Source organism: Drosophila pseudoobscura, chromosome 3 (assembly GCF_009870125.1).
Source record: "Drosophila pseudoobscura strain MV-25-SWS-2005 chromosome 3, UCI_Dpse_MV25, whole genome shotgun sequence".
NCBI lineage: Eukaryota > Metazoa > Arthropoda > Insecta > Diptera > Drosophilidae > Drosophila > Drosophila pseudoobscura.
Genome location: NC_046680.1, coordinates 4,096,584 through 4,123,862, shown reverse-complemented (window position 1 = coordinate 4,123,862; position 27,279 = coordinate 4,096,584). Strand labels below are relative to the sequence as shown.

Below are 27,279 nucleotides of genomic sequence, written 5' to 3'. Positions count from 1 at the left end.
CGAACAAGAAGAGCGGAATGACCGACAGTCACTCGACTCGGCTATTGATGCCAATCCACCACAAAACTAGTCCCTTACCCCTTAACTCTTCGAGTACCGGGTATAAAAAAAAACTTACCAATATACAAATATGGTTAATGTTTTTAAAGCGATCTTATTGTTATACTTCTTATACTGGCAGCCGCTATATGTTGTTTTAAGTTCATTCATAGTGCATGGCCAATGTTAAGTTAAACACGTCCAATGTTAAATTTTATGTTAATGACTCTTACATTTTTCTCTCTCGCTCTGTGGTGTGAGCGTTTGGTTTGAGCGTGATTGTTCAAACGCAACGCAACCACTTGGTTTGAGCAATGCGGTTCGATGCGTTTTGACTTTGAGTGATTTTGCCATACAAAACGCAATCACGTCGAACTCAAACCCGAATCCAGCTCCGACTTGAGAGACTTTTTCCCACTCATTGGATGTTAATGTTAGCACTGCCGCACTGTTTGGCACAATTTTAACGGCCGCGGAAAAGGAAACAACGGAAATTGGTGTCGCCGCGGACAATTAAAGTTAAACGTTCAGTACTTACCGTACTCTGTGATTCGGCAAAGACGTTATATTAGAGTAGTGTTCCAAATCAGACAAGTGCGGAGCACGCGAAAACTTCCGAGAATCGTTTGCTTCAGAAAGCTCGGCGAAAAGAGCGATCAGCTAGCGGAAGCAAAACACAAATCGTTGTCGAGCTTGCAGTTTTCCATTTTCAATTACCCATTTTCAATTACGTTCACTTCTGTTCTGGCCACGAAATATTTTTGTGTTGTATTCGGTTCATTCGGTTTTATAATTTTTTTGAGTTGCATTTTGCACAAGTGTTGAAGACAGGCCAACGAGCTGATAAAACAAGATGTAAAAGTAGAGCCATTAGCCACTAGCCACTAGCCAAAACCCATCGACAATTTTCGCGTGGTCGCAGCCAGTCTGTGAGCCGCCACAGAGCGGTGCTAATCATCGCTAAACAAACGCTGAAAAGGTGAGATAAGAGACAGAAGAGGTCCGCTCTCGGGGATGAAATTTTCATTATTCATTGACACCATTGCGTGGGCACAACTTTCGGAGTAGGTCGCCATTTTCATTCCCACTTATTGGTACCACTTCAGTGGCAGAAAAACTCTTCTACGATAATTGCACATCTCAGACAATAACAAAATTCTTGCATAGTTGTCAACAGAGGGAAGGGCGCGATCGACAGACTCAATAAGAGCTCGGATTTCATGTGAGCCGATATTTATTTTTATTTGCCCGACGAGACGGTCCTACAGTCTTATGCCTGTGCCTGGGCCTGGGCCTGGGCCTGTGCGGTTTGCTGTGTCTGCAAGCCCTGCCTCTGCCTGTCCGACTCGGAGACAGAAACGAGTACGAGTACTACGGAGTATTAGAGGGCAAAAAAATAATGGGAGGAAAAACCAATAGCATACCATTCCAGAAAAAGCAAACAGCGATTTCACGCTCTCTTCCAGCTCTGCGATCCTGCCGATTTCCTGTTTACTTTTTGTATTTTTGCGGCTACCGATCCCGCTCCCGCTTCCACTCCCGCTGATGCCTGTAAATGAGTCGACTGGCCTTAGATCGTACAGTGCACGGTGCATACACGGGCTCATCAAATAAGACCCTCTCGAGTGGCGGGTTTTCGGCCAACGCTGCGTATGTGCAATGTGCAGTGCGCCCACAAACGCGTGACGCGATGCGTGAGCTCTCCAAAAACAAACATCTTCTTGGATACTTAGGCTTCAAAGTGCTCAAAGTCGCCTGTCCCTCCGTCCCGGGTATCAGCTGCTGTTCTGGTGGAATGCTGTGGCATCCGCGCCGGCAGTCCGTCAATTCAATTTTTGTTTTGGTTTGGTTTGTTTGTGCGCCTATCCTATGTATATTTATTGAAAATTTACTGCTTGCATAACAAACGACCAGCTCCTGCTTTTGCTACTGCTGCTGCTGCCGCTATGGCTGCTGCTGCTGCTGCTGCTGCTGCTGCTGCTGCTGCTGTTGTTGTTGCTGCTGCTGTGGCTGCCGCTGTCATATGCAAATGGTGGAATGAGGGGCAGGCGCTGAAAGGGCGCGAGGGTGGGGGCGCTGTCCAGAAGTCATTAATCTCGCGCCAAAACTGCTGACTTTGTCGAAATGAATTTCCTGTTTTTGCTGGCTCCGCGTCCGCCCCGGCAGATGACAAACAGTTTCCTTAGAAGCTCCACTCCAGAGAGTCTGGAACGGTATCGGTTTGGCGGGCTGTTTGTTATTTATGAAACCAAATATGTTGACCCTTTTCTGATTTGAGCCCACACGTCAGTGTGGCAGGGCAGGGCAAACGCACACAGAAGAGCACACACTCGTAAACATAAGACATTCGGTGTTCCGCGGAACGGACAGTGCTTTAAATAGCTGGATCAGTCCTGAGTCCCCTCCGCCCCTATTGCGCAATCGCCTAGCCTGGGAAAAGCGTGAATGGAATGGGGGCACAGGAATAGGGCTCAAAGTCACTCGCTGAAGGCTTCACGGGGGACGGGGTGCTGCAGCTGTCGACCAACTTAATCCCAACTTATCCCATCCTCAACAGCTTTGGAGCTGGGTTCAACTTCCTCGCTGTGCTTTTTGAGCAGCGCAACATTGTTTCCCAAATGTACTGAGCTCTATCTGGGAGATCAGTTTTCTGGCTACACGCATAGCACGTGCTTCAGTGCATGCTCCGACTACGACTCCGCCTTAGACTCCGACTCCTTGCGACTTATAACATGATACGCACTGAGGAGTGGTGGACCGGGATGGGAGTTGACATGCGAGCGGGCTAATCTAATACGAGTATGCAAAATACAAAATGCAAATGTAACTAAAGGCGGTTTCCTACGTTTCCTATACTGGAATACCTTTCAAGGGAGGCTCTGGAACCGCAGTGAAACTCAGCACCACGCTTGATGCTTTTTTTGGCCAGCTACGGTCTTAAGGTTGAAATTATGCACTTGTTGCTCAAGTGCATCAGCAGACTCTGATCGGCGCAGCAAAAGATGCAATTCAATACAAACAAAAATGAGCAAAAAAAAGGTCCAGAATAAATGCCCAAAAACATAAAAACAGGTCTTTAGAAGCGGCGGCCAACGGTCAAACTGCATCTCGAGAAGGCATTCGCTGTATCCAGACAGACCCAAACCCCAAACTCTCCAAAACTGTATGTGCGGTGTGTGTGTGTGTGTCTGTGTTTCTGTGTGTGTCTGTGTGTGTGTGTGTGTTTATCAGTGGGATTGCGGTTGTGTATGCGTGATATTGTGTTTGGCAATGCAGTTGCTGCTGGCGAGAATGCATTTTATGCCCTGCTCTTGCTGCTTGCTGCTTGCTGCTTTCTGTTGCTGCGGCGCTCCTTGCATTTTTGGTTGCTGTGCCTCTGGCGTGGCCGCTCCGTTCCTCACTGTTGGCTCCACGGGCCCCGAAAGAAGTGCCTGCAAGCTCTGAGGAATTCGCGATATCTCCGAGTACAGTAAAGGCCCAAAATTTCGACTCGCACGCAAACAAAAGCTCTGCTGACACAAGCCGATCATTCGAAGGACCATGAAGAGAAGAGAAGGACCCCAAGTCCCATATCCCAGATCATGTCAGATCTATCTAAATGTTAGACACACTCGTTAGGACAGACTCCCTCTCTCTGCACGTGTCGGTGCATCAGTACATCGGTGCATCGGTACGAGTAGTAAAAAAGTTATTTGCGATAGCTTCCGCAGCGGTTATACTAGTGCAAACCCATTGACTGCACCAGGTCTAAAAATAGCCACCGGGCAGGCGTCTTTCCGCTCCAACGCAGGAATGCAGCTTGAGCTCCAGCCCCAGCTCCAGCTCCAGTGCAACTGTGTGGATGTTCCTGCCTCAGTGTGCGTGTACGTGTGCGTGTGCGACGGCTGTGGGCACAGACGGAGAGACGAAACTGCAGTTGGAGCGTCCTACAAAATGTCACAGCGCATGCTAACGCCATAATTTTCGGTCCAAACGACGGAAACTGGCTTGGACAGGAACCACGACGCAGTGGGTCATTAAGTGTTCACCTGAAAAGGGCAGGCAGCACGCCTGCCTGCATGCTGGTGGTGCCTGCTGCAGCTGCATGCAACGGCAACATCCGCAGCAGGAGCCGTTCGAGCTGCTGAACTTTCGAAAGTGGCGGCCCGCACTCGGGGGGAACCGCTTCCAGTGGGCTAATCTATTAGGGCTCCGCCGCTGCCTCCGTGAGGACGAGGAGGCGGTTGTTGTCATCGCCTCAAGGACGTTCGCGAGTCGGCCAAATTAGGATACTTGAGAAAAACCACACTACAGTCACGTTTCATTGGCCTCTCTGGGCAGAAATTGTTGCATGTCTGCTCCGGCCTACCCCATCCCTGCATATGTTGTCTCGAGCACGTCCTTAGTGCCATGACGATTGCAATGGCAGCCGCGATGGCAGCCAAAGTAAAGCAAATGCCAAACTAGCGACCCAAGCAAACAACCAAACAAACAAACAGGCAGACAGACAGACAGACACAGAGGTGGGGGCAGAGACGGTCTTTCAGAGCCAGACGGAGGTGGACGCGGCTGCATAATGTGCGGCAAGGCAACAACGCCACGACTACTACAAGCGGCGACAGCAACAGGTTCTTTATTTTTAGTAGTCGCATTTTGAAAACCGCCTGCTCAATGTCAACTTAACGTTTGAGACTTAATTGTTGGCTCTCTGCCGTTTTGTCGTTCTTGTACAAAAGATTGTGTGCCCGAAGCGAGTTCTTCGGCCAAGTGGCTGCACTCGCACTCCCTCCCTGCATTGCGAGAGCGATGCCCAAGAACTCCATCCCAAGAACTTTGTGCATTTTATAATGGAACCTGGAACTTGCAACTGAACTCATGCCTCATCTCATCCTCTTTTTTGCGCGTGCGTCTTTTATCCTCAGCTTTGGCCGTTCTCCATCGCCTGGTCATGCCTCATCACCATCAAACGAACAGCCACAACCATTTGACATTTTTAAAATCAAATTACAAATTCAAACGCAGAGAAATGCCGACGATCCGCGCACTTCCTGTGGCATCAGCGGAAGCGCGTACACCACCGAACCAATTAGCGGCAACAATGTCAAAGACGTCAGCAGCATCAGAATCGGCCGCAACGGCAGTGGCATCGACATCGACGACAACTACTAGCCACAAAAGTAGATCAATTCTAAGTTTATTTATAGTAATCGCATGGAACTCTCTGCAAGAATTGGCCAGTGACGGGAAAGACGATGGCTGTGTCAGGGCTGCTGGCGACCATGGCCGTGACGTCAATGCGGACCGAGTGAGACATAGACGCACGCCCGGTACTCGCGATCCAAGTGACGAGGTGTCAATGGCACGTGAACACCATAAGCAGCAAGGCAAACAGAAGCCCCTATCTGGTTCTAGTCCACATCGGAGGAGGAGCCGCCTGCGAGCCACTTCTCAAGCGGTGTCGATGGCTCTGTTTGCTTTAGGATTGCTGCTACTGAATATGCGGCCGGCGGAGGGTAAGTGTCCAGATACTTTTTCTGACTCACACTTGCTTGAGGAGAGAATGACCCAAAATCATATATTTCGATATTTCCCTGAATCCGTTCATGGCATCCCATCTGTGTCTCCAAATGTATCTCCTCTCCTCTCACTTCGTGCCTGCAGCTGTGCGTCGGTCGCTCGCCCTTGCCCCGGCGGATCGAACGACAAATGTGACACATTTTAGTCAAATATGACGCAATTTCTCACGGCAGAGCTGTTGTTTGTTTACGGCAACGGTCGGCGGTATCGCATTCACTGCTTGGCATGCCGGGTCGATCAAAACAAAACAAACATATCAACAGATCAGAAAGACCGGCCCGCGAATTCTCCCTCCAGCATGCTGCGATATTTGGGATCGTTGGAACGACTTCTGCCTCAAGATAGTTAGCGGCAGGAACTCTCCCCACGGATTCCATTTAGTAAACACGCCAATATTTACGGTGGCTATTTCCAGGCCTTCTAAATCTGGAGGGGAGGATTCAATGGAATCTCTCAGCGCATGTCGTATCGCTAAGGTCGACTGTTTCATTCTAATTCTAATAAAATTCTGCCCAAATCTTGCTCTCCTCCCTCCGCAGCCGGCACCTGCTGGCAGACCCACCTGGGCAGCGGCAAGTGCAGCCAGATATTCTCCACGAACATCACCAAGTCGGAATGCTGTGGCGCCAGCCAGACCTTCTCCTACACCGATCGCGAGCTGAGCAGCGTGGAGTACTTCTTTGCGACGGCCATCGGAGGCGGCGTCGAGTGCGCTCCGTGCATTGGTAAGTGCGTAACGAGGTACCACCAATAAGGGTGCGCCCTTACATATGTACATATGTATACCAGTAAGATATTTTGGAAGAGATGGGGCTATAGACTGATCAGTAGCAGCGAGCTTCGTGGGACGAGAAGTAAGGATTAGGCAAATCATACAGCGATTAAATCAGCTATGATAATTGTCTGGTGGGGTCGCTAGCAAAGAGTATTCAAACGAAAGAAACGATTATCTAATATACCAAATAAGGTACATATGTCGGTACCCGAAGGACAGGGTCTTTTCGTGTCCGACCCTTCTGGATAAATCCGGCACTATAACTCTTAGGTCCGCCTTCCTGAACGACATCTCGGAGATGTCCACGCTGTGTCCCAGAAAGATTGCAAACTTTATAAGAGCATCTGGATGGGACAACTGTTGACATGAAATCCCACTGCAGGGAGGGAAGGATCCCAAGCGGTATCTAAACGGGCGGAAACCGGCCTAAGTGTGCCGGGCTCAGAGCGAGCCTGGCAGCCGCCTCTACCTAACCTAACTCTTAGGTCGAAAATCATGGTGAATACGTAGATCTGCGTCTGAGTTCTGCTGGCATCCATTCCATACTTGCAAGTCTCCCTAAAAGTGTTTACGAATAGACTATACTATATACTATAGTCCCAAATCGAGAAAAAACACCTGACACGCGACGCACAGTGGGACATTCGGCCATTTCAGCTCGATAAATTATTAGCTTCTGAACGAAATAAGATATTTTCATGAAGAAGGAAGACTTAAGTTACAGTGTCATACCGCTTGGGTAAGCGCCTTTCCTGCGCCGTGAGACGTAATGTCAGTTATTATCCCATCCATCTTCCTCTGAAATGTCGGTTAGGAAGGGTGCGCCCGAAGATACATTCGAGAATATTAACGCACAATCATAGAGAATGACCATATCTACCACATTGCCGCATCTGCATCAGATCGAATCATTATTATAACCAAAAGAAACAAATCAATCGACGTCCCACAGTTAATAATTGTTTCAATGCAAAGCCGCAAAAAAGTAATCTGTGTGTTTTGTTATATTTTGTTCTTGCCATTTTTTAGAGAACTGTAAGGGTTTCAAATGTGGGCCAAACAAAAAGTGCGTCAAGCGCAAGGGAAGGCCCAAGTGCGTCTGTGCCCCCGAGTGCGGGGCAGCGCTGCGTCGAAGACAACACCAGAAGCTATGGAAGATGTCGCCGACAGTGGCAGTGACAGTACCACCACCGCGTGGCTCACGTAGTCTAAGTGGCGAAATTTTCAACAACAACCCCATCGCTGACAACCAAAGAAAGCATCAACAGCGCCAGCGCCAGCACGAACACGAACAAGAACAAACCCAAGAAATGCAACAGATGCTACGGCGCCAGAGTCACAAAAAGGCGCAGGGCGAGACGAAGTACAGAAGACTTTTGATTATAGACAGCAGCAGCAGCAGCAACAGCAACAGCAACAGCAATTCGCAAGAGCTGCCCACGGCCAGGCGGAGCGGCGGCAGAGTGGAAATGACGGGCTATGAGAGGCGCAGACACAGAAATAACCAAGGCAAACACTTTACAAGATCAATGACGACAGGAGCCAATGACTCGTCCAAAGCAGACAAGACGCCTGCACAAGCGGCGCTCTCTGTCTCTGTCTCAGTCTCGACTCCAGCTCCAGCTCCGGCTTCGGCTTCGGCTCAGTCTAGACACAAGTTTGCAAATGCTAATGAACCCGCCAACGACAGTAATAGACAGTACCAGAAGCTAGACAATGCCCCGTTCAGACACCAGAAAGCCACTACCAGAACCAGACGCATTGAGCATGCCCCAAATCATGACAATGGGCAGCGGGAGCCGCGCAGGCACAGGCGGCCCAAACACAGTCCCGGCAAGGATCATGAACAGCACGAACAGCGCTTTGGAACGGCAGTTAACCCGGCAGAAGTGGCTGAGACAGAAGCAGAAGCTGATACGAGCACCGCAGCAGCATCTACGCTGGCAGCGAATACCACAATGTCTGGGGCACATGCGCAGCGTCGTCTGTACCTGGATGAACACGGAAGTGAAATGACTGCGTCATCGGCAGCGGCTGCGGCAGCGACTGCGGTTGCGGACGGCCATAGCATCAGCATCAGCCATGGCCACTTGGCTAATGCCGGTGACTTGGCTTTTCTGGGTGGAATTTATGAGCCTGTGCTGATGGTAAGTCCTCATCCCATCCCATCCCAGTCCCAGTCCCAGTCCCCGCCATTCTATCCATTCCATTCGCACTTAGCGTTGCATACTCCTTGGGGCAGTTTTTTGGGCGTTTTGTTAACTTGGTTACTTTCAGCAGCAGCACCAGCAGCAGCACAAGAATCCGGTTTGCGGCACCGACGGACGCACCTACAACACCGAATGCCAGCTGCGCAAGCGCGCCTGCCGCACAAGCAACGCCCAACTGGAGGTCGCCTATCGGGGGCACTGCAAGAGTAAGTCTACCCATATCCACACACACGCAGAGAAAAATACATATACTGTCCTAGCTGGGGAACGGGAACGGGCTGCTCGCGTGCCACAATTAGATTAGATGACAAATTATTGCACATTTCAATTACGGCCAACAACTTGTCGCCAGTGGTGAAATCAACCAGTCAGAGCCAGAGCCAGAGCCAGAGCCGGAGCCAGACGTTGAAGTTGAAGTTGGAGTTAGGGTAGCACCAATTGCATCGCCTATCCGATCCGATCCCGGACCCGATCCCGATCCCGGTCCCGGTCCCAATCCCCTCCAGAGCTTCGATCGAAATGTTGTGTAATAATTTAATGATACAGGAAGCACTCTCAAACATGCTCAAATTATCAATAAAACAGCGCGGCGCACAAGAACGATGAGCCAAGAGTCCAAAGAACTTGTTGGATTAGCCGTGAGCACACGACATGGCTGCTACTGCCACTGCCACTGATGCTTCTGTGGCCGTTTCGTGGCAATTTCTGTTGCAAGACATAAACGGCAATACTCGAATCAACAACAACACCAACAATGACAGCTATCTAACGTTGGCGCGTGCCGATATCCAATGGAATGCGCAATCGGCAACGCAACCGTTTGCCTATGCATGGAGCTGCTTGCCGCGGAAGATAGAAGGGGATGGATGGGACAGGATCCACATCTACGGCATCCACTCGCACTCGCATTCGCATTCAATAGCACTCGTAATTTTGAGCAGAAAAATGAATGCAATTTCTTGCAAGTGTCACAGTTGGCGCCAACGCGTTGGGGCCTCGCATCAGCGGGCCCCATTGGCGTGGCATGTACCATGATAAATTTCGACAGTTTATTGCTCGCCATATAAGCGAATATATCCACACTCACACACACACAAACACACACTTTTGTACACTGCGACGATCTGGCTAATCATAGAAATTGGCCAATAGTTTATTAATAGTCCCAATCAGCGCCTAAGCAACGAAGACAAAGTTGCCAGATTCGGCATGAGTTTACTCAGGAGACTAGTTCAGATGTGTTGACTGGTGGGGCTTCGACAGCGCGAATGGGGAAGAGCTACGTGGACAACGCCAGTTCTTTGTATTCTGAATACAAAATTTAATTTGCAAAATGAATATATTTTGTTTGAACTTTAAACTTACAAATTATTAGGACTATGTGTACATGTGTGCGTGTATTGTATTGATGTACGCTCTCATTTCCACAGGTAGCTGTAGAGGCGTCCAGTGCTTGAATGGCCTAACCTGCGTAGAGGATCAGTACCTGACCCCGCACTGCATTCCCTGCAAAATCGAGTGTCCCCGGGAAGAGGAGGAGGAGCAGCAGCAGGCAGTGTGCGGTGTCGACGGCAAGACATACAGGAGCCTTTGTGATATAAATCGAATGATTTGCAAAACTGGACGTTCCATCGCCGTGGCATATTCGGGACCCTGTCGTGGTATGTATGAGTATTTTGTCCAGTTTCTGGAGTCGGCTCTCCGACTGCCCGCGTGCCCGGCTGCCCGGCAGTCGGAGTTTGGCTGGAAAAGTCAATCAAATTAATTGGTATGGAGAGCCCTGCTGCTGTCGGCAAACTGTAGCCTGCAATTGCAATTGCAATTGCAATGGCAATTGCAGTGCATTGTTGCTGTTTTAGCTCTGAGGTTTTAGCTGGCTTGATGGTTGTTCCAGAGGGGCTGTGCAAATTTAACAACAATCAGCAAAGAACCGCAATTTTGCATTTGATTGACTTGGCTGACTGAGGCTTAGTACTCGCATAGACGATTCGAGTCGAGTCGAGTCGAGTCAAGTCAAGTCAAGTCGATTGGTTACCTTGCTGCTCTGGCTCTGACTGTGGCTCTGGCTGTGGCTGTGGCTCTGGCTGTGGCGATGGTCTGCAGCCAGGCCATATCGGGTTGCCGCTGCTCGGCGTTTGGCTGAAATTGCTGCATTTGCTTATACGGCTCCATGATTGCCAGCAATTCGATTAGGCCGCACTGTCGCACAGTCTGTCGGCTGCTCCACTTTGCTGGCGCGCATCCACAATTACAGCTTGCCCCGCTACCGCGTCGTCGGTGCTCGTATCATTCATGCTTATTAGTTTTGTGGTCGCACTCCGATTGATCGACTCCAATATCCAATTAATTACAATGCAGGCCGCAGTGGGAGCTGGACTGCCGGCTGCTGGCTGCTGGCTGCAATGGCCTGGTAATTGCTGTGTTTTGTTGCAAATTAATGCCGAAACAAACACTGCCAGCCCCGCGCCGACAGCAGCAGCTGACGCAATTCCCTCTACCAGCCGCACCCCTCTGTTATTACTTATCAATGACCAATCATTCTGCACCCAGTACGATTATGATGTCGGTCCGCATTCTCCGAAGCTACCAGCACTACCATTACTCTCCTGAGAGTCGGCTGAGACCATTCCCGGTAGAGCTTGCCGGCTCCTGTACACTTCCAGCACGATCTTATGCCCACTCTGAACGGTAGCCGGACATTACAATAAGTTAAGATCATTAGCTACTATTCACTTTTGCTTTTAGCCCTTTCCTTTCCTTCCCTTTCCTTCCCTTCCCTTCTCTTGCGTCCCCTTCCATTTCATTCCCTTCCTGCGATTGCGTGCGTGCATGCAGTTTCTTGATCTCGGCCAGACTGCTTTCTTCCTCTGGCACTTCCACTCACACCTAGTCGTTCCCTTGCCATTGCAATTGCCATTGCCCCTTCCAACTGTTGGATTGTACGAATATGAGTCTGTTCCTCATTATGTTCTGTGGATCGCCCGTCGATAAGATAGTGCACCTGTGTGCGTTGGTCCCTGAGCTTTTTATCTTCATGGATAGTCAGTTTATGGCTCTCGTGTGTTTGCTTGTCTGCTTTCACATACTCGTAAATACTTGCAGCGATCCAGCGATCCAGCGAACCAGCAATCCAGGCTCGGGTCCAAGCAAAATAAAACAGGCACAGGAACAGAACAGGCACTAGCACAAGCAGGGACTCAGACTCAGAATCAGACTCAGGCCACTAAGAGTTCCCGCTGCCCCCAAGAAATATGACTACACGTTCAAACCATTAAAACGCCATTTTCGCAACGACTTTGGTGACGCAGGTTCTGTGATTGCAACTGCCAGACTCGGCCGCAGCCACATCCCCATTCCATCCCCATCTCCATCCCCATGCACATACACAGCCGTCTAGCTGTCCACGTCGTCGCGACGTCACTTATGTCTGGCTCAGCGTCTGGGCTCTTGCTCTTACTCTTGCTGTTGCTCTTCCCCTGCGCTGGCTGTAGTTTACGATCGTATTAAAATCACCTTAAACAACACGCAATGCCCGAATAGCCAGACAGCCAGAATGGTAACACAGACGCACACACACATTCACGCACACATGACATAGACACACAGACACATGACCCACGCCAAATTCCTGACCATGCCACACAATGTTGCATTAAGTTCCGCCAACGGACGTTGGGCAATAACCGACGAAGGGGAGATCCGGGACAGCCGCTGGCGTTGATTAAACCACGTCGACATTGCAAATTATAGTTGCCCTGCATTGTGACGGCATTATCAGCCATACCTGCAGCCACATCTGTAGATGTGCGATGTGTAGATATGCTGATGCAGGCGGTACGCGAGGCAGCGAGGCCGTGGTCGTGGCCGTGCTCCCGACATATCCATCACAATCAACCAGTGTGGCCAGGGGGAGCCACGCAGGGAGGAGCCCAGTCGTTGCAAAGGACCTAAAGGCCTAAAGCTAAATTGGCAGTTGAAATTAATAAACTTTAACTGTTACGAATTGGTAGACGGGCGACTTTCATGCACCGTCGCCGTCTTGTCCGCCCAGAGATGCAGAACCAGACGTATGTATATATACTCTGCCCCGCCCCGCCAGCATGCAGCCCATCCCCCGTCCAGTCCATGCCCTGCTCCACCCGGTAAGCAATTGCCTTCTACAATGCTTCGGGGGCATGCAACATTGTTGCCAAGTCGGAGATCATGTTGACGATAAATACATATATTGCCTGGCGTTTGCGGCTGCGTGCCGCTTGGCTGACTCCCTTGCCTCTTGGCCGTCCGACTGTGCTGGATCTCCAGCTCGGTTCGGCTTGCTGCTACCCGTCTTGAGCATGCGCTCCAGTCGCCGCGTGCGGGGTTGGGCTGCCCTGTCCGTACCATTGCCTGCGGTGTGAATAATATGTCAGCGTAGAAAATGGTAGTTCTGGGACCCAACGACAGCCGAAGCCACAGCACCACAGTTAAGCGGAAGGAAAGATAGGATAGTATTGGCATAAGTCAATGCTGCAGTAGATTTCTAAATCATTATGGTGGATATTGGATCCGAAGTAGTAGTTATAACACGAGATTATATATATGCGGAGATTGGACTGAATTTAAGATATCGACAGCTAAAAAAAAAAAACGAGGGGGAACGTTGTGAGTTGCTGCGGACTCCGCAACTCTACAGTTATACCCGATACTAAGTCAGTATGGCTCTCCTCCGGCAGACGCCGCTAATATTAAACGACACGACAAAGAGCGCGTGCGAGAGAGACAGAAAATCAGTCTGAGCGTGACGTCGGGCGCTGCGGAGCCACTGCAAATTGATTTCTTGCTTTTGGCTACAAAAATGATCCGATCTGATCCAGATTCGGCAATCTGATAGATTCTGCGTTTTCAGTTTTCTTGAATGTGCAATATTGTGGATGCAACAGATTTTCGTTCTTTGTGGGGGCGGAAGGGAGTGGGGCGAAATTCTGAGATATACGTTTTATAGTGAGATCTAACAGAAGTGCGGATACCAAATATGGTTACTAGCCTTAATAGTCTCTGAGATTTGTGGATGCCCCAGAATTTCGTCCTTTGCGGGGGCGGAAGGGGGTGTGGCGAAATTTGGATAGGAAACGGTCAAGGTCCGATATCACAGGAGTGTGGATACCAAATTTGGTTGCTCTGGCTCTTATAGGTTCTGAGATCCTTGAACTCATATTTTGCAATTGGCAAAACCGACCATGAAACCTGTGTGTTAGAGAGAGACAGAGCGAGAAAGAATGAAATTGTTTTATTGATTCTGGCTATAATAATTATACGATCTGGTTCAGATTTTGCACTCTAGAAGATGTAGTCATCTTCTACTATTCTGCGTCTTTAGTTTTCTCGTATCATCGAAATTGTGGATGCCACAGATTTTCGCCATTTGTGGGGGCGGAAGTGGGCGGGGCAAAGTTTTGAAATATTTTTGTAGCAGTGACATTTCACAGAAGTCTGGATCCAAAACATAGTTGCTCTAGCTCTTATAGTCTTTGAGCATTAGGCGCTGAAGGGGACGGACAGACGGACAGACAGACATGGCTCAATCGACTCGGCTATTGATGCTGAAACGATTCCTTCTGGACGTTACACACATCCACTTTTACCACAAATCTAATATACCGCAATACTCATTTTGAGTATCGGGTATAAAAACAGCGCATGAATCTTGTGGAGATTGCGATTAAATGATGATGACTTTTGCTTCCTGGTGCTAGAAAGTTTTTTTTTGCATATTTCACGGAGGCTCTGGTTCGTAACGTCTCAAGTGCCGTGATTGGCAGCACCTGATGTTGTTCTGTTCTCATGGGTAGCCGGATATGGGCCGGGGCCCTTCACATTGGCCATAAACTGAAATTGCAAACATAAAACCAAACAGAAACTTAACCACGGCCAACTGAATACGTGAAATCGTGAAATTTATTTTGCAGCGGACCGCGTGAGCTGCGCTGACATCATATGTGGCCCGAAGGATACTTGCTTGGTGGATCTGGAGACGCGTCTGCCGCGCTGCGTGTCCTGTCGGTACAATTGCCCGAAGCAGCGACTGGTGAGCCTCCGCTGGAGTGGAACGATGTGACACATTTTACTTAACGCCCTTTCCCACTTTCAGGTGCACAAAATATGCGGATTCAACAACCACACATACAGTTCATGGTGCGAGGTATATCAGCACTCCTGCAGCACCGGGTTCTTCATAGGTGTCAAGGCCGCGGGGAGCTGTTAGAGAGAAGCTGCTGCGAAGCATCTACGTATTAATATCATTAGCAAATGACATAGAAGGCGTTATGGGGGGAGGTAGCTGTCGCGCATTTCTGCGCTGTGTACTCCCACAGTTCCAGCATCCAAAGATTCTCGTTGAGCGTTTCGTGTTGTAAGCGGTGGATGGCCTAAGGTGGTTGGCAAACCGTCCAAACTGTCCACTAAATAATATCGAACACACTTTCATATGGCAAAGTATTATCAACCATACGACATTACGTATTGCAAGCTCTCTTATCCGACATATGTATGTATATTGCAAGAGAAACCACATATCTTAAGAGGCTTTTGTATTTAACATTAACATAGGCTACTTCATAATTAATTTAAACGATTGATTTTCGTGCGCAATTCACTCGCATTTAGTTTAGCCACACGCGTAGCCGACCGACGTCATATTTATTTAACATTACCATTTTCTACTTTTTTTTTAAATCGAAGCTAATTTAATTAATTGACTGATAGCTTAACCGTATAGAAAGATTTTTAATTAATACTATACACATACATATATACATACATAAATGCAAATCAATAAGTATATGCACACATAATCCACACATACCTATGCATATGTTTGAGCAATTGTTAATTAAATGTGTTTCCATCTTAAAAGTAAAGGCCTTTCAATCGCTCTCGCCGGACAGTTCGAATATGTCGTTGGCTCGCTGATAGCGAGCCTGGGTAATCTTTAAATTGGCCATCTTCCGTTTGTCCACGGGCCTGGAAGCGCTGATAGTTTCACCCCTCCCTAAGCCGCTGGTTCCCTCGTTGGCCACCACATTAATCTATCGAAGCAAATCATAAAATATTAGGTAACTTAGTTATATGACCATTATGTGGGCTGTAACATCATGTTTACCGGTGTCAGTAAGCCTGCACTGGCGTTGGTCTTTCCCAGGGTATTGCCCTTCTGCCACCCAAGCTTGCTCAACATCTTGAACCCTTTGTTTGAGCTGGCAATCTCCCTGCGAATGTAGGTTTTACGAAGCGTTAACGGTAACTACTGAGCAAGAAACTTTCGAGCTTTCGGGCACTTACGTATGCACACACGCCACCTCTGTCTTCTCCTTGTCCGTACTGCTTCCCACGTTGACGCGCCGCGTTGCCGCACGATCATTGTAGTTTGGTTTCTGCTGTCCATTGCCACTAGCTTCAACAAATTCTATAAACCGATAAGAGGATAAAGGAAATGCGTTCCTGGTAAGAAAACACACGTCGAAGCTAGTTACGTTGCGACGGCTACTACTCACTCTCATTTTCCAGACCGTACTTCTTTTGCAGCTTCTTCAGCTGCTCCTTGTGAGACAATACCGTCGCAGTTGATGACAACGCTGTTGCTGACACTGGCACTTGCGTCTCTATCAACAGACCCGGCTCGCATAGTCCGCACGTGCTGTTACCCTCGTGCACATGACACAAGAGCTTAGTCTGTCCAATGGTGACAACACTCCCGTGTACCAGATCCATCGGATCGCTCGCCATGCGCATGCCATTGAGTACGGTGCCATTCCGGGAGCCAAGGTCACGACATCTATAAATTCCCGACTTGGCCTCGTAGTAGAATTCCAAATGACTCTTGCTCACGTTCACATCTGGTATGATGACATCATGCTCGCCCTCGCGACCTAGCGATCCACCCTTATATGTGATCAAATGAAGGCTTCCGACCAGTAACTCCTCCACGTTTGTCTCCTGAACAATGATGCGCAGCGAGGGCGGATACTTCTTGGCGATGTCTATACATGTTGGGAGAACAGAGGGAGAGGTGTATTGTATTAAAAGTCTGTAGAACGACCATTACAGAAGGCGAGATAAAAATGCGGATCGGATCTCTTAAACACCTTGAAAGCGTCCAGCAGCCTTGAAGACGGGAACACTGCCGTCGTCTTCACTGGCGCTACTGCTGCTATCGTTGTCGCTGGAGTTGGAGCTGGAACTGGAGTCGCTTGACTCGGACAGCTCGCCGTCTTCGGCGTCGCCGTTATCATCGGCATTGCGACGTTTCCTTTTCGGTTTGCGGCAACGCTCCTTCTTGTTCTTCTTCTTACTGTGCTTCTTGTTCTTCTTCTTCTTCTTCGCCCTGCGCTTGGACTTTTCGGCTCGTTCTTTAAGCTTCTGCTTTTCGGTTTTAATCTTTTGCAGCGTTGCTGTGTCCGTTATGACGCCTCCGAGTTCGTCGAACTCCACCTCATCATCCTCATCGTCCTCGTGCGGCGCCGGCTCCGATCCGGGCTTAGCTGCGTCGTTCGCCTGCAACCAGTGAAGAAAAGAAATCCGCGTTTTTATCGAAAGTTCTGGGTCTTAGTTCTTACCTAATGCATTGCTACGCATTCGGTCTATGCTCAGTTTGTGAAAACCCTTTAAAAGTCTACTATATGCGCAGGGGTTCAAGTGCTGGGCACCGAGGAGAAGAAGAACATCGGTTAATTATGTGGGCGCCAGTGGGATGTCCACACCCGCTCACCTGCACCTGAGCCTGCGAGTGAAACTCGTAGGAGTCTTTGCCGTGATCGTAGCTGTAGTAGCAGCCTGTGTTGCCATCGTAGTACAGATCGTACTCCTGGGAGAAAGAGAAACAAAGAGCGGGTTAAAAAAAATTCGTGCCCACGATCTACTTAGGTCCATCAGAGCGATAACCTCTGAATGTCACAGCACAACTTGCTGCACACAACAGAACGCAGCGGAACGGGACGTCATAAAGATTACATTCGTTGTTTATTGCATATTTACCGCGTTGTAGTAGTAGCCTGTCTTCGGATCGTAGTACATTCCCGACGTCGGCTCATACACGAAGTTGTTTAAGTTCTCCGCATGCTTGGCCGCCTGGCGCATCTCGTCCACAAAGCTGAAGGCGTCTGTTGCCGAAACTGAAAATGACACAACAACCGCTATAACGCCATGTCACAACACATTGCAAGGGACACTGCGCCCTAGCTAACTTATCGCCCATAGCCACTAGGCCATAAATCGTATACACCCCCACATCCGTCCACTTGCGCAACTTTCAAGCAGCATTGCAATAAACGGAAAAATGGGATCTCAGGGTAGCAGCGCTAATCTCAGGCACTAACAAGCCTGATCCGGCCTGATTATGATCAGGCCTGGGGCCCCGTTGATAGCGGCAGTTGGTGGATGGATCGTGAAAATTGTACCTACTCCTTGGAAAAGCATACTGGGATAGCCCTAACCTCGTGCAGGCAGGTGGAGGAGCATGAAGTGTCAAAAAGAGTGTTGATAAGGTCAGCCAATGACCAGTCACATGTGTAAATCATTTGGTTTTTTACAGAAATTTAAGAGAAGGTGAAGTCTATCTTGTTTCCTATTATGCAGAATAATAATATGCGTCATAAAGTCTGTTGCAACGTAGGTCGGCAAATCGGGAGCTATTGCCAGCAATTGATAGACAGTATTCCAGTCCGAGCGATTAGCATACATCGCGCACTTGTAGATTCAGATTCAGATTCAAATTCGGATTCAGCTGATCTTGCTACCCAAGTGTTTTTGTTTTTAATTTGCTACTAAACGCCTGCTGCAGATTGTGCAGTTATGTCTACGTCTGACGGAATTGCATTGCGAAAAGTGAGCAACTCTTATCGGGGAATAGTGCGAATCGAGGTGTGCTGTCAAGGCGCCTGGTGGGTTAGTCGTTACTCATCGTTCGAGACAAGCGGTTGGACCCAGAGCCCAGATTAGCCGAATCAAAATGATGGATGTGGAGGTGCGAGAACTTATGCAAGCCTTTGTGCTGAGTGACTACCAGGTTCAAGAGGTGTACAGTCGATTCTGTGCGGAAATATCAAAGGGCTTGAAGCGGTCCACACATGCACTAGCCAACACCAAGTGTTTTCCGACTTATGTGCAAGACTTGCCGACGGGCGACGAGATGGGGAAGTATCTCGCGCTGGACTTGGGTGGAACAAACTTCCGAGTGCTGCTTGTTTCCCTCAAAGGTCACCACGACGCCATGGTGGAGTCCCAGATATATGCAGTTCCGAAGGATTTGATGGTTGGCCCTGGCGTCGAGTTATTCGATCACATCGCTGACTGTCTCGCCAGATTTGTGGAAAAGCATGAAATGCGAAATTCCCATCTCCCACTAGGTTTCACCTTTTCGTTTCCCTGCGAACAGAAAGGTCTCAAGGAGGCCATTTTGACGCGCTGGACAAAGGGCTTTGGCTGTCCGGGTGTGGAAGGCGAAGACGTTGGTCGTTTGCTGCATGAGGCCATCCAGCGACGGGGCGATGCGGAAATTGCCGTCGTAGCCATACTCAACGATACCACAGGCACTCTCATGTCCTGCGCACACCGAAATGCTGACTGTCGTGTAGGCGTTATCGTGGGAACTGGCTGCAACGCCTGCTACGTCGAAGACGTAGCGAACGTGGATCTTCTGCACGCGGACTTCAAACGAAACCAGAAAGACGTCCTGGTCAATGCAGAGTGGGGAGCCTTTGGTGAGAGCGGCCAACTGGATTTTGTGCGCACCGAATATGACCGCGAGGTGGACGATACGTCGATCAACAAGTCGGAGCAATTATTTGAAAAAATGACTTCCGGCATGTATCTGGGAAGATTAGTTCGTTTAATACTGATGCGCGCCATGCAGAGCAAAGTCATATTCAAGTTAAGCAATCGACGGGAACATTTTGCCACCGCGTTGCAAAAAAATGAAGACGTCTTTGAAACACGATTCATATCCGAGATTGAGTCGGATTCTTTTCCAGAATTTTCGAAAACAAGAACTATTATCACGGAGCTTTTTGGGCTGGAGAAGGCCTCAGTCGAAGACTGCCAGAAAATTAAGTACATCTGCGAGTGTGTGTCCAAGCGGGCGGCCACCTTGGTGGCCATTGGCGTCAGTGGCCTGATCAACAGAATTTCAGACCGCAGAGTTGTTGTTGGCATGGACGGCTCCGTGTACAGGTACCATCCTAAATTTGACGCCTACATGCGCAATACAATGCACAAGCTGGTGAAGTCGGACAAGGAGTTTGATATTATGCTATCGGAGGATGGTTCGGGGCGTGGTGCGGCTCTTGTCGCCGCTGTCGCCAGTAAGACGAAGTGATAGAATAAAAAATTGGCTCATTCCTGGAACTTACATTCTGCGGCAGTCTCCTTTTTTTCACTTTTGCCAGGAACTTCTTCCTCGTCTGAATCGATGCTAGACTGTAGGGCTGTATGAGATAGTTTCTTCTCCTGGCTCAGCTGTGTCTGAAAATCATAATTATTAATACATACTATATGCACTATGAAATGTACTTTTTACTTGTTTCAGCTTTTGTTTGTTGGCCGCAAGCCTAGTGTCGTATTTTCGGATAATTCCATGTAGTTTTTCAATGTACTGGTATAATTGCCGCTGATCGCAGGCCTCCACATCCTGCATGCTCTTCAACTGTATAAAATCATGCTCTGAAGCAGCTTCACTAGAATCTTCCCCAGCCGCTGCCTCCGCCGCCACAGACATTTTTTGTTTTTATAATTTTTTTGGGGGGCTTCCTATGAAGGTGTAAATTGCCAGGTCAGAGAAATATTCGATTTTGATGCAGTTGATATAACAAGTTATAGCAAAACAAAACATAAATTTCGTCGATGATGTCAAAATGTACGGTCTGACTCAAAGAAATATACCAAAATATACCGTTCCATTTTTAAAATATACCGTATATATACATTCTATATACATATTCCTCGCTTTTGATATTCCATCGAATATTACTAGCTAGCCCCACATAATTTGATCCAATTAATAAACATATTTTTTACTTAACTGGTTTATTTAAACTACGTGCTATTATTGGATTAGCCTAAGAAAAGGTTTTAGCAAAAAAGGTGAAACAAAAAAAAACTTAAGAGAGAATCGTTAATATTGCTCAATTTTGATATTCCGTTGAATAATACTGGCTTACTAAAACCCCCAGCCCTGTCCACATAGTTTTAACCCATTGATGAATAAATTTACAAACAAGTTAAAAAAAAAAAATCGCAATGTTGTCACGTCAATTCATGAGAGCGTGGGATGACAAACATTTCCGCAATTATATAAAATCCTTTTCTACAGGGTATTCGGAATGTTGCCTGTCTGGTCCATACAAATGAATGTTGAGGCAACTTTTGTGCTGAATGATCAAGTAAGAACATGTTGCTGCAACAAAAATTGTTAATAATTGTATATCAACTGTGGTCACTAATATGATTAAAAACACTTTTCCTGTCTAGCGATTGATCAAGGCTCAAACAAACAAAAACGGCATGTTGGCATTTTAGTAACGTGTTAAAATATGAAAATATGCATATAAAATATTCTTATATTGCCCGCAGAACGCAGATACAAATATTTTTGAAATTTTTGTTGCGAAATTTTTTAAGCGGAAAATGAAAATAAAAAGGCCCTACTGCAGTTCAGTATGATTTTTGAATAACATTTAAAAAATGAACTTGATCAGTGCTGAAAGTTAGCTTGAAATGGATTTTTCGTCATGGCGTGCGCCTGCCAGCCCACATGATCCTAAAAAAACTTCAAAGTCAGAACAAGCGGCTCAGGGCAGCTAATGTTGGGAAATTTACAAAAAGGACGAATCATATTTTCACACAAGTATAACATATTTACTGGCCGACATGTGCCATAGTACTTTTTACTCTACAGAAGATGAAATTATCTCACATATAGGGTTCTAGAAAGGCTGTTAGTTTCAAGCAGAAGTTAGCAATACAACATATATATTCACAGGTCACAAAGCATTTATTTTCTTTTAATACATACATTCAGATGGTCAAAAATCAAAAAACCTGATCGAAAATGGATAACAAAAATCAAAAAACCCGGGAAAACTAAAAAAAAATTGTGCTTGCATATGATGTGTTCGGCACAGCTTTTAAACGATTTGGACTTGATTGGAGGCCGAGAAATCAAAATTTGGCGGATTTTAAAAGTAGAAAATTTATATTTCGTTACGATAGATCAGGCAAATCGTCCAGGCTGCTGGAATTGCTCGTGCCCAGGGCTCAGAAAGAACGAGGGCGAAAGCGAAGGAAGAGAGAGAGAACGGCTGCATAGACTGCAGCAATAATATAGGGTATAGGTATCACTGGTGCACCACTGACTTTTTTTGCTAATATTGGACCGAACAGAAAGAATGATCTCAGTTAAAGAAAAATTCGACTAATACTAAAAAAAATGTTGTATCGGTATATTTTGAAAATGTGACGTATTTTCGGTATATTTGTGAGGGTCAGACCGTATATTTTATACATAAATATTACCAACAACAAACAAAAAATAATTGCAAGGCGGCGGGCAGTTTAATAGCAAAATATAAAAATAAATGTTTAAAGTTTGAGCACGTCCAGTTAAAAATCGAAAACTCCAAGATGGGATTCGTTTTGTCGAAATTTCGGGTTCGTATTTGGGCAAAACAAACTTTTTGCATGCATATTAAAATATGACGTGCCCATGATTCTAATTATAGAAGGAAAAATCAACGGAGGAGGTTCTGGAGGCCCTGCAAGTACAGATCAAAGACCTGGAGAAATACATGATAAATACTCAAGAGAGGAAGCGGAGCTTCGTCACGAACTTTCTAGGAATCACAATTGGCGCATACATCGTTGGTTTTGGATTATGGTGTTGCTTTTACTTTCCACCGACATGGAAAGAGCGCATCGTGTACTTGGTACCGCTGCTCCTGTTCCCCGTTATGTGAGTAATGCAGTGATTTGATGATATCACAGAAATGACGCGCCAACTCAAATCTCTGATTTTTTGCACTCTAGCATCGTCTTCATGCGGCAGATGTTTACGTGGTACTTTCAGCGCAAGCTCAACAAAAATGGCGATAAGCTAGCCCAGCTGAAGGAGAAGAAGAAAAAGATATTAGAGCAGGTCATGGACAAAGAGACCTACAAGGTAGTGCAGCCCAATATGGCCACTGGATGTCAATTGCTTGTCTTATTCGTTCTTTTGTTTAACAGGTGGCAGTGAATCTCCTGGAACGCTTCGGGGACAGGAAGTTAAACCAGTCGTTTAGTCGTTCCCCCGCAATGCAGCCTCAACGAACGCCACAACCTGCAGCAAGACTGCCAGGAGCCAGTACGCAGCAGAGATTGTTGACTCCGTATAGGAGCGTCTACCGCAACGTCAACAACAACAATCTAAACAGCTCGACACAGTCGATGACGTCAGCATCTCCGAATGTGGGCGCAGTGCAGGAACTGCGTCGGCGTACGCCTTTTCCAGTGGTAGATCAGAACCGGTCACGTAGCGCAGTGGACCGTATTGTAGACTTTATTGTAGGAGACACTCCGATTCGCTACGGCATGATCTGCAAAGAGTGCGATGGCCATAACGGTGAGAATTGAATTGATGTGTTACGTCCGACACTCTACTGTCGAATTGTGTTGCTCCTCCAATAGGTATGCTGCCGGAGGATGAATATGTTTTCACTTCATTTCGTTGTGCCTTTTGCAATGCTTTGAACCCAGCGCGCAAGAAGCGACCAGTGGCTCCTCGACTCTCACTAAATCAGCAAACACCACCTTCAAACAATCGCATCGATAGCTCCGGCAGCGATTCATCAGATGACTACGACTCTGGTAGCGAAATTATTGCATTTTCCACTTCTTCCACTTCCACTTCCACTTATCTTTCAGATAAGGAGCAACTGTCGCGCCGGGCTTTGTTACAAGATGAGCCTTCGGATGACATTGATAAGGAGGATGTTGAGGCCAATCCCAGTGCCCAAAGTGCAGCAACTGTGACCGAAATAGGAGCAATGGAGACTGAAACTACTGAGGCTGTAGCTGAGGAAGCTGCTGGAGTGGTCGAGGTCGACAGCAAAGCCGAAGCTGTAGAAGCTGCTGGAGCTTGCGACGGCAAAGCTGAAGAAGCATCAAGCTCCTAAACGATCGCCCTCATAAGCTTTAGGCGCGAGTTGAGCAAAGTTTTTACATTGTTTGCTTAATAGTTTACTAATTTAACACTTTGTTGGTAAGAAAAATGGAAAGATTTACTTCTGTTAGCCTGAAAAAAAAATGTCAAATTGCAGATATTGAACTGACTACATTTTTTGCAAGTCGCATCTAAAGCTCCTTTCAGCCGCTTTCTCTAATGGTAATAAACCAAGCGGCCACGCCACCCACCTATGCATTTGGCTGGCACCACACCCCGAGCTCGCACTGGAGCTGTCAGCTTAGAAGGAAATAGATAATTAAAATCTTGACAAAAATAAGGCGACAACTAATGGCATAATAATTTAAAACGCGCCGGGTGACAAAAAAGGAAAACTTGAAAACAGTCGCGATATACCCAGCAGTAGCAGCAGCATTAGCACCAGCACCAGCCAATATCAGCTTACAAGCGCGAGAACAAACACATGGATGCTTTTGGTCCAGCCAGGGCTATGCCGCGCTGGAGACTGGCTACAAAGACTGCACTTTGCGAACGGTCAACCATTTGAATTTCGCTGGCTTTTATTTTTCTCTATTCTATTTTTTCCGGGCCATTGATCAAGGCTAACGAGATCGATCGGCTGGCGTTGGAGCAACGTACCACAACGCATTAGCCATACCAGCGTCGACCACCTACAAGTTGTAGAGCAGAACAGGCAGGCGGCGATTGCGGGACTAGACTGGACTGGACTGGCTATGCTGTGCCGCGCCCGCGCAAATTCCTGGCAATGGCTGGCGGCAAGCACAAATTATAAGAATTAAACTAAATCTGTTACACTGTTGCCAACAATTGGGCACGTCCGCCTGTCCACGTCCGTCTTTATAACATGTTCATGCACACATGTGCTTGTGTGTCGTGTTGCTGCGACCTGTGGCAATGGGTGCTGCCTGATTAGCTCATAATTTGTGTGGCACTGCGGTTTTCATGCCATGTAATTGAGTTTTCCATCGAATTCTGCATCGGCTCTGTGTCTGTGACGTAGCCAGCCCAGGAAGTCGCCGCGCGCGTTGGTGCGTAAGTTGATTCCACCTCCACTTCCGCGGTTCGAGTGGACTGGCGCTGCGCATGCGTTTGTGGAATAGAAATCCGTTCCAACGCCGACAGAATAACGGGTTATGGAAGACAGAATTGCCAAAGGCGAAAGGAAAACAAGACTAGGGATGGAAGAACAAGTAAGGGAAAAGGTCTTGAATTCAAATCCATTATTGAAATCAACGCATATGCAGGACATGTACATACTTGCAAATTTCATATCATATAGCCAGAGTATAGCCACATATCGCCCAACCCTAGCATAGAAGTGAACCTCAGGCCACCTCTCGAATACGTGTATTATGCATTAAGCGAGAAGTAAGATCTAGTGCAAGTTCGCTGCACTGAAACCAGTTTCCAATGACATGGGCTGCTGGCACTGCCTTCCGGGCAGGCAGGCAGGCGTCGGCAGCATGTGGCATGCCAAGGCGATGGCCTCTTACACGATCCTATCCGAAAAGCTCTGAATAAAGTGATTCACGAACTGATCCCCAACATAGGCAGAGGCGAGACAAGGGCCGGTAATAAAAGTAGAAACAACAGCGACTGGCAAATGGCAATTGAAAATTGGCCATACGCCAACGCGCAGTTGTCAAAATACAAAAACAGCCCAGAGATTTCTTTTGGCCAAACGGCAAGTTGGGGCTTAGTTCATTGCTAATGACGGCATGTCTGTAACTCGATATTCATACCTATGTATGAATATATATGTACATACATGCACTATATACACCATTCCTTCATACAATATATCTATGCTATTCGTAGAAGTCTGTCTGCACAAGTATGTGTTCGCACAGTGAGTGCTTAAGCACATTACCTGCATACTGCATGCATGCTCTCGATTCGGCGGTACGTACCTCCAGCCGGCCCCGTTCGATTTATTTGTTCGCGCTCTGCAACAAAGACTCATAATAATCTGTTGGGCCAATCAAGTAAAATATGCGCGAGATCAGTCAACTACAAAAGCAACAACCACAGCCCCAGCAATTGCCACGGCCGCTACGAGCCGCCAATGAAAGTGAAACCGATTCAGACCGAGAGACTGAGACTGAGAGTGAGACCAGACTCGACTCGGTTCTAGCCTGCACCAGCATCCGCTATATAAGCCTGATGGCTGCTCACCGCAGCAACAGTGCAGCGCTGACCAGGAACAGAACCTAATTGGAAGTTTAAGCTATCGACTCATAGTCCAATTTGGTCAAGGATTATTCCCTGCCAGCCAAAGCCAATCTCGCGCCACTCGCAACCCCACACAAACATTCGTCCCGATGTTCTTCAAGCTGGTAAGTGGGTCCATGCCTCCAGACCTCCTCTTCCAAGAAGCAACCAATCATCTCGGCTCTCATTCAGCTGTTCGCTTCCTGTCTGGCTTTGGCTCTGGCCAAGCCCCAGCATCCACCTGCAGCGCAGTATCCGGCCGGCGTGAACCCGCAGGACTGCCCCGGCTTCCCAATCTGTGATAACGAGCGACTGCACAGCCCCAAATCGCAGTGGGGAGCTCCGCAGAATCAATGGCAGCCGCAGCCACAATGGCAGCAACAACCGCAAACGTGGCAGCCGCAACCCCAGTGGCAGCCGCAGCCTCAAACGTGGCAGCCGCAGCCGCAATGGCAGCCACAACCACAGCCCTCTTGGAATTCGGCACCTGCGCCTGCTGCAGGCGGAGACAAATATCCCGCTGGTGTCAATCCCCAGACCTGCCCCAACTATCCGTACTGCGACGTGAATGCCGGACACGCTGGCGGTCCTGTGGCGGCTCCTCCGCTGCCAGGCTGGACAGAGCGTCTTTACCCGGCCGGAGTTTCTCCACACGAGTGCCCCAACTTCCCCTATTGCCACTAGAGCAATCTGGGGTGATGAAGATTCTATTCTATCCCTATCGTTTCTATCTCCCTTCCCCGCAGCTTCCCCAACCTAACGCTTCGCCCTATGTTCTCAATTAGTGAAAATTGATTTGAAATTCTGTTGTTGGCGCCGAATAAAATGCATGTTGGTCAAAGAATCAGAGCTTAAGAGCTGGTTTTCCTCTGCCAGGCAACTAAAAGTGAGAAGTGAGTGGAATGATGCTGAGGCCATTCTCTTGCTCGAGCAAATTCCTGATCTTGCTGTAATATCGGGAGTGGTGTGGTGGGGAACTAGGAACTTCGAGTATCAGCTCGGAGTGCCGCTCTATGTCATGCAACCGGAATGTGGCGTGCTCCGCCCTTGGCTTACAACACGCGTAGTGTACTGGTTGGGCAGACCAAGCGTTGGCCTGCTGGCGGTTGACCTCAGATGGAGCTGGTTGAGTGAGTGCTTTGTGAAAGTCGTTCTTGCAAAACTCCGGCTTAATTGCCGTCTTTAGACGCTGCCCAAGGTCAAGTGCAACTGCAAATTATAATCTTGCATGGGACTGGTACGAAGTGGCCGAATGGGAGATGTGAGATCCAATCCAGAGC

General features: G+C 48.0%; 5 protein-coding genes across 9 annotated transcripts; 4 read left to right on the top strand and 1 right to left on the bottom strand.

Annotated features, from left to right (window-relative positions):
• Positions 1-538: 538 nt before the first annotated feature.
• Fs (Follistatin) lies at positions 539-15,471 on the top strand. Of its 3 annotated transcripts, none has more exons than XM_015183526.2 (8): positions 539-1,018; positions 5,041-5,531; positions 6,135-6,320; positions 7,400-8,517; positions 8,648-8,786; positions 10,011-10,241; positions 14,526-14,644; positions 14,708-15,471. In XM_015183526.2, exons 2-8 carry the CDS (start codon positions 5,045-5,047, stop codon positions 14,819-14,821), a joined length of 2,394 nt encoding a protein of 797 aa, XP_015039012.2. In that variant the 5' UTR covers positions 539-1,018; positions 5,041-5,044; the 3' UTR covers positions 14,822-15,471. The 3 variants fall into 3 exon arrangements, with proteins under 3 accessions (XP_015039012.2, XP_015039014.2, XP_002138138.2); XM_015183528.2 differs by having other exon boundaries at positions 4,941-5,531; positions 8,651-8,786; XM_002138102.3 differs by having other exon boundaries at positions 4,941-5,531.
• On the bottom strand, positions 15,195-20,495 carry LOC4803366 (angiogenic factor with G patch and FHA domains 1). 2 transcript variants are annotated; one of them, XM_015183524.2, is made up of 9 exons: positions 20,129-20,495; positions 19,962-20,073; positions 17,590-17,726; positions 17,324-17,419; positions 17,172-17,253; positions 16,110-16,595; positions 15,898-16,021; positions 15,719-15,824; positions 15,195-15,644 (listed from the first exon to the last, which is right to left on the bottom strand). In XM_015183524.2, exons 1-9 carry the CDS (start codon positions 20,324-20,326, stop codon positions 15,483-15,485), a joined length of 1,503 nt encoding a protein of 500 aa, XP_015039010.2. In that variant the 5' UTR covers positions 20,327-20,495; the 3' UTR covers positions 15,195-15,482. The 2 variants fall into 2 exon arrangements, with proteins under 2 accessions (XP_015039010.2, XP_001360103.4); XM_001360066.4 differs by lacking the exon at positions 17,172-17,253 and adding an exon at positions 16,701-17,109 and having other exon boundaries at positions 20,129-20,494.
• Hex-C (Hexokinase C) lies at positions 18,503-19,962 on the top strand. The gene has a single exon (XM_001360067.4). The coding sequence runs from the start codon at positions 18,563-18,565 to the stop codon at positions 19,925-19,927; it is 1,365 nt and encodes a 454-aa protein (XP_001360104.2). The 5' UTR covers positions 18,503-18,562; the 3' UTR covers positions 19,928-19,962.
• Positions 20,496-22,088: 1,593 nt separating the features above from the next.
• Lnpk (zinc-ribbon metal-binding protein lunapark) lies at positions 22,089-24,086 on the top strand. Of its 2 annotated transcripts, XR_001452024.2 has the most exons (7): positions 22,089-22,257; positions 22,329-22,558; positions 22,633-22,765; positions 22,831-23,206; positions 23,272-23,451; positions 23,509-23,845; positions 23,904-24,086. XR_001452024.2 is itself a non-coding variant. In XM_001360065.4 (6 exons), exons 1-6 carry the CDS (start codon positions 22,231-22,233, stop codon positions 23,757-23,759), a joined length of 1,197 nt encoding a protein of 398 aa, XP_001360102.3. In that variant the 5' UTR covers positions 22,089-22,230; the 3' UTR covers positions 23,760-23,855. The 2 variants fall into 2 exon arrangements, 1 of the variants encoding a protein (XP_001360102.3); XM_001360065.4 differs by lacking the exon at positions 23,904-24,086 and having other exon boundaries at positions 23,509-23,855.
• A 1,869-nt stretch (positions 24,087-25,955) lies between these two features.
• Positions 25,956-26,843, top strand: LOC6898050 (tyrosine-protein phosphatase non-receptor type 23). The gene is made up of 2 exons (XM_002138100.3): positions 25,956-26,124; positions 26,192-26,843. Exons 1-2 carry the CDS (start codon positions 26,110-26,112, stop codon positions 26,681-26,683), a joined length of 507 nt encoding a protein of 168 aa, XP_002138136.1. The 5' UTR covers positions 25,956-26,109; the 3' UTR covers positions 26,684-26,843.
• Positions 26,844-27,279: the final 436 nt, after the last annotated feature.

Bases quoted from the DNA above. Each gene is read 5' to 3' on its own strand.
- Fs (XM_002138102.3), top strand. From the start codon at position 4,967: ATGCCTCATCACCATCAAACGAACAGCCACAACCATTTGACATTTTTA. The intron at 8,518-8,647 runs GTAAGTCCTCAT...GGTTACTTTCAG, and splicing joins TTTATGAGCCTGTGCTGATG to CAGCAGCACCAGCAGCAGCA. The intron at 8,787-10,010 runs GTAAGTCTACCC...TCATTTCCACAG, and splicing joins CTATCGGGGGCACTGCAAGA to GTAGCTGTAGAGGCGTCCAG.
- Hex-C (XM_001360067.4), top strand. From the start codon at position 18,563: ATGATGGATGTGGAGGTGCGAGAACTTATGCAAGCCTTTGTGCTGAGT.
- LOC4803366 (XM_001360066.4), bottom strand. From the start codon at position 20,326: ATGTCTGTGGCGGCGGAGGCAGCGGCTGGGGAAGATTCTAGTGAAGCT. The intron at 20,074-20,128 runs GTAAAAAGTACA...TATGATTTTCAG, and splicing joins ACAAACAAAAGCTGAAACAA to ACACAGCTGAGCCAGGAGAA. The intron at 17,420-17,589 runs GTAAATATGCAA...TCTTTCTCCCAG, and splicing joins CAGGCTACTACTACAACGCG to GAGTACGATCTGTACTACGA.
- Lnpk (XM_001360065.4), top strand. From the start codon at position 22,231: ATGGGATTCGTTTTGTCGAAATTTCGG. The intron at 23,207-23,271 runs GTGAGAATTGAA...CTCCTCCAATAG, and splicing joins AGAGTGCGATGGCCATAACG to GTATGCTGCCGGAGGATGAA. The intron at 23,452-23,508 runs GTAGCGAAATTA...CTTATCTTTCAG, and splicing joins ATCAGATGACTACGACTCTG to ATAAGGAGCAACTGTCGCGC.